General features: G+C 38.8%; 1 protein-coding gene across 1 annotated transcript in view; it reads left to right on the forward strand.

Annotated features, from left to right (window-relative positions):
* GALNT2 (polypeptide N-acetylgalactosaminyltransferase 2) overlaps positions 1 to 6,018 on the forward strand; it is a 204,983-nt gene that overhangs the window by 110,321 nt on the left and 88,644 nt on the right. The window contains exon 2 of the mRNA XM_019527116.1: positions 4,639 to 4,734. Coding sequence (XP_019382661.1) covers positions 4,639 to 4,734 — 96 coding nt within the window. The remainder of the gene's footprint in view (positions 1 to 4,638; positions 4,735 to 6,018) is intronic.

A 6,018-nucleotide genomic window follows, 5' to 3' on the forward strand; every position in this document is an offset into this window, starting at 1 on the left:
ACCACCATGGTGAAGCGCCCCCTGCACCCCTGGCAACAGTGGGAAGGTGATAAAAGGTTGTGCCTCCCGCTGCTGCCGGGCAGGCTGGGGATGTCTTGCCAGGGCGGCTGAGGGCTTGCGGTGGCAAGGAGCTTCCTTGCCCGGCCCCGCTTTGCCTTGCTGTGCCAGGTCCTGTCCCCAGAGGGCTATGGAGGGGGGTGGGGCATAAGGGTAGGAGCCCCAAGCCTGCAGCAAGCAGCCCCTCAGCATTCTCCCCTTCCCCCCTCATGGGCTCTGCCCTGGCTGTGCCACCTATGGGGGAGGGAGAGCCACACTCCACTCGGGCACAGCAGCCACTGTCTTCCATGAGTAGCAGCCAGGGCTTGGGTGGTGCTGGGGGGGCGGGAGGCTGTGGACCTGGGTTCCTGGCAGCTGGGGGCCCCCTCGGGCAAGACTGGGGTTGCAGGGGGCTGTGGGTGGGGAGAGAGGGGCCTGGACCTGCATTCTAGTGAGCAAAGGGGGCAGGGGGAGCTCTGATTTTCCATGATAAACCCAAAATCAAATACCAAATTTTATAGTACTTAAAATGTATTTTATTATACTGATTGAAGCACTGGTAGGCTTTCAAATTGCTTTACAATTCTAAATATATCAATAAAACATTGAGTTCAATTGATACCTAAACCTATAGTGGTGTTTCATTTCAGTCGTGGATTTGGGAGTGTTTTAATCAGCAAATCTGTAGGGTTTTATCAGAGAATTTGTGATTTTTCTGTTTAAAAAACAAAACAAAAAACCCCCAGGATCCCTGATTAGGTGCCTAAGTTCCAGACAGGGACACAGATTCAAACATACCTCTCTGTCCTTGGTATTTTTACTGATTAACTTAAGTACCTTTCTGTTGAATAGGCTACCTTTGTGATTCCTTGGTACGCAACTGCATCCATACATTAAATTGGGAGTCAGAGCACCCAACTTAGGAGTGTGAATTCCCCTAGGCAGCGGGTTGCTGCAGCATTCAGTACTGCAGTATTCCAGTTTATTTTGTAGAGTTAGTACCAAGTGCCTTAGCATAACAGTGAAGTGCATGGAGTGCTGAGAAAATATAGCTGATATAACAGAGCTATCTTTTCCAAGGCCCTCAACTGACTTGACTGATCTGAGCTGTATGAGATAGAAAAGTCCTATTTTACTTCAACTGAATCAAATGGTACCCTTTGTGTCAGTGAAGATGTTGCCAGTATTAGGTTTCCTTTTAAAAAAAAAAAAATGTCAGTGGCAGCAAATCTGCCTGTAAGTGGCTCTTGGACAAAAATTTGAAGCAGGTGCCAAAATGGACAATAAACTTTAGTGTATGCTTCTCCTTTCTCACGATTACTCCTATTTAGCAGATGGTGTCAAGTGAAGTACAACTTTCTCTGATTTGGTTTGGTTTCATTGCCATCCTTGTAATCTATATAAATCTTTAAACACACTGTACAGAATGTCATACTATGGAAGTCATTTATTTCACTTTGACTGCCAATTTTCAAATTGCCAAGATTATTTTAGCATTCTAAAATTTTAAGTTTTATAAGTCTAGGTTGTTACCCCTTCTATTTTTAATACAGTATAAATTATGGAATACAAAATCATGGTAAAGCTGTCTTATCATAATGTTACTATTCAATGTATGGTCAATTGCAGACACTTAATAACTTTTATGAACAGAGCTGGAAAGATGGAGGAAATAGTAAATACCTGTTATAACTTTAAAGTACACTCCTTTTAATCTTTCAGTAGTACCTAGAGGTCTTAATCATGATTTTTGTTACCTTTTGGTGCTAAGTGCAGTACAGATGTATAAAAACCACTGTCCTAGCCCTAAAAAGCTTGCAGTTACTTGCATTTAATACTAAATTATATAGTAAGAAAGAAGGTGGAGGAGGAGGGGAGGAAAAAGTGATATACAGCAAACCATGATAGTAGTAATATGATTATTCACTAACTTTAACTGTGAATCATTTTGGTGCTCAAAACCATATTGAACTAGCTTTTAATCTCTCTACCGGATCGCATACTTCTACCATTATGTTAAAGTAAAAATGTGGTTTTATTAAGCTGAGGAATAAATTTTAAATTTTCGGAGCAGAATTAGTTTCTTGCTACCTCACTCATGCCACTAATATAATATAGTAATCAAACTTAAAATTTTAAAAAGCATTTCCCCTCCTCTATGTTCAGATTTAAGCTCCCAAAAGTTCAAAATGCATATCTTTTCTCACTTTTTCTCCATTTTGTAATTGTCTAAACTCTTCCGTAGACCACAATAGCCAAGAGGGTTAGTTTTAGTTACTATAACTCACTTCCTCCCTCTTCTTATGTCACAAACTTTGAAGAGAAAAAAAGAAGATTAAAACAAGATTAGACTCTTGCCAACTAACCTTCAGTGTCAGTTTTGTGTGTGATCTGTAGCTTAAAAAATGCACTGCAGTTCAGGGTTGAGATGAGACTTTCAAATGGTATGCTGTTCTTACTCCTGCTTAATATGATGAATATTGGAGTTCTAATTCGTGGACTCTTGTTTTGTTTGAGTAAACAATTGGTATAAAATCTGAGAGATCTAGTGGATGATTTAGAGCTTCGTATTTCAGTTGTCTTTACTTGAGATGGTTGAAATATTTCTGCGAAGTTGAAGAAAAACCTTCCACATAAAAGGGGAGAAAAGAAATTCCTGTTCTGTTTATATGCAGTAATCTTTGAATCAAAAAGTAATCAAGCAGTGGGCAAATTTAATCTCTTCCCCTACAGTTTCAAGACCTGCTTTATATGTAGAAGCTTAGTATATTTATTTTTGGTAAAACTGTGTTTTGTCATGCCATGGAAGATATTAAAAAAAGTTGGCAATGAAAATATTATTCTAATAACTGTTCCACCCACCTCCAACATTAGTTTAATATCTACATGTTCTTACTTCAAAAAAATTAGTGTTGCAGAATAGCTTCTTTACAGTGTGAAAATGTACAGTGTGTACAATCCTTCCTTCTGTGTCCTGAGACATAACCCAAGGAATGTCACTTGGCCGGTTGGTCGTTTCATTTAACCCTAAATATGTTTAAACCAAATTAACCCTTCTAAAGCAGTTTTCAACTGTAGGTGAAGAGAAACCCCTTGATGCAGCAGTAAATGTGCATTTAAACTATAAATGTATTCTGAGCCAACCTATGCTCTTATCTATGCTAGTGGAGTGTATCCCTTCCAAAGGACAAAACTGATCTGGGGAGGACGCAAGGAGCTTTTCCCTACTGTTTGTTTCCTCTTGGGTCCCAGAAGAAAAACTCATACAGGAGTGTCTGTGTGAGAAACTCTTGCACAGGGATATCTTCCTTACTGATAGATGAAAGACTTTCTCTTAGCTCTGGCATGGTTCCTATGGGAGAAACTGGAAATACCTGTACTCTACCAGTTTCTGGAGGGTGAACAGCAGCTGTCCCACTAGAAATGTGACGTCTGTGTATATTCTTTGTTTGGACTTGAAGCGTCGTTGTTTATTTGCATGATGCCGCTGTCTGTATTAAAGCCTTCGTAAGACAAATTCTGCCTAGATTTGTACAGATGAAATTGGCCCTGTAGTTGGGACTTAGCAGCAAAGTCTGTACAAGAAAAAATAACATTCTCTTTAGTTTTGTTGATTCCAACTCTAACAGGATAAAGGGTAGCAAAGATTCTTGATACTGATAACAGACGACTGAATAAACATGGGGGGTAGATATACTGTGTAAAGTGTTTTCCATAGATTCTTCAGAGTAGAACCTTGTGCTAGTTGTACATTTCATTATCACTCTTTACATGCATGTTTTTCTTTTAACCCAATTTCTCTTCCAAATTGATTCTGTGAAGTCCTAATAGTGAATGATCAGTTGTTTCTATAGAAACATAAGTACTCGTGATGACTTCTCTGCAGAAAGGAAAATGGAGCTCTTAGTGAAATTTGTCTTTCTATATTTGTAAAGTACCTTTACTGAAATTTAAGGGGAAAAGCATACTGACACTTGCTCTTTACTATATCAGTGTGTATATCTAGAACTACAGTCATAAGGTCTAATGGATATTTTATTTGAAAATCTGCTGCTAGCTTGGATTCCTCTGTAAAGGATGCCTCTAAATGGCTGTTTGTCATGTACTTTTCAGAAGTTTTGTGTTAGAAAACCATTTACCAAAATGACAATGAAAGCTGATAAGTAACTTAGCAATGTTGAATAGCAGCTATGAGGCAGAGGGAGATTGTCTAAATAGGAAAACCTCTTTGCACAGTCTGCTTACTTGAGGTTTGGTTTTGTTTGTTCTTTTCCTTTCTTTATAGAAACGAACTGTGTGTATTTCCTAATATATTTTCTCTTTGAAAAAAGGGAAGGGCTTTTTTCCTTTCTAAGTAAGAAGGTATTTGCTGCTTAAATGAAGCATTTGTCTCCGTAGTTTGTTGTTTTTGTAAAAATAGGGAAAGAAATCCATTCCTTTTGCTTATATCCAAAAGTGACCTTTCCCATTTTTTTACATCCTTAATATGATTTAGAGACCATGCTGTTGCTGTCCACTTTGAAAATGCAGAAAATGAAATACCAATTAATTGTGTTGCTTTAAGAAGTGGCTTTAAGAAAATACTTTTTTTTCCTCCCCCTCAGGAGGACCCAAATGACATTGATTCACCAAAAAGAAAAGACTCACGAAGTAACAATGGGGAGGACAAAGCACAAAGTATGGAGACGCTACCTCCAGGTATTGCAATAATCTTTATTGTCACTGGTGACAAAGGCAGGGGCTGTGAATTTATTCTGATGCTGATAACATTTTACTGGGGAAGTGACAGAATGATCATGAGAAACATGGATGTGCCGTTGTTTGGAAAGCTTCAGTTTTCTGAATTGTTTATTATTCTAAATTTTATTTGTTTGTTTGTTTGTTTGTTTGTTTATTTTTGGATAAGATTTTGCTCTAAAATCCTACCTGCATTTGATCTCTACCAGCCCATGCTGTAAGCTACTCCCCTTGGGCACATTCAGTTGCTGAAAGCAGTCATATAAGAGGTGCTCCAGTTCTCTCCACTGATGGGTTTGGCAGGTGGGTAGGGTACTTGATATGGAATATGGTGCTTAACTGATAAGTCTGGTATTAAACCTTCAAGCAAAAGGGGCTTCTTTGCCTTCACTTTGAAATAACATTGGCTTTTGTGATGGATGTAGTGTTTTTCTCCTCTTCTACAGCCTTGCCAGGCTAATGTGTCAGCTTCAAACCAAATGGACCTTTTCTCTCTCTTTCTGCTCGTTCTGTGTTCTCTAGCATGTCACATAAATGGGGCAGAGTACAGCATTTTGGTTTAAGGTATTTGGGTAATGCCCTGGTGATGAGCTAGGAAAATATAAATTGGCTGTGCAGCTAGCTTGTATTATATTTACCAATATGATTATTCCCTTCCTGAGACTCCTGCTATAAAACTGGTGTTTCAGATCAGTGCTGATAAATGGGTATAGACAGAATGAATGAAAAAAAGCAATCACTTAATTCAACTTGACTTAGGTACAGTCAGTCTATTTAAAGGCCGACTGTCTTGCAAAAGGAATGACTTTTTATTTTTATTGGATGATTTCAGAGTATGTTTTCACTCATTGACTGACCATACTACTCCAGATATTAATTTTGGTGAAAAGTTGCAAATTAAGCATCTAGAATGGCATAGAAGATATTGGGAGGGGGGAGGAAAAAGAATAACAAAGGAAAACTTTCTTCTTTACTTGAAGCAGACCCCCGTTTTTTTAACTTGGTAGGCTGCTTTTTAATTTTTTGGGGGGAGGGTGGAGGGAGAGGGGCAGGAATCTGGTAAAGCATGATCTGTTTGAATTCAAAGTGTCCCCCTACGGTGTTTGGCCTACTTTGTCTTAGCCACCTTCCATACAAAAACAGAATTATGGCTATGCATATGTATTTTTTATCAAATATGTTGTACAATACAGGTGAAAGGCCAATAAGTGTGTGTGTGGGTGTGTGTGTGGGTGTGTGTGTGGG

This window comes from Gavialis gangeticus, unplaced genomic scaffold (genome assembly GCF_001723915.1).
Source record: "Gavialis gangeticus isolate Ggan-Ray unplaced genomic scaffold, GavGan_comp1, whole genome shotgun sequence".
Lineage (NCBI taxonomy): Eukaryota > Metazoa > Chordata > Crocodylia > Gavialidae > Gavialis > Gavialis gangeticus.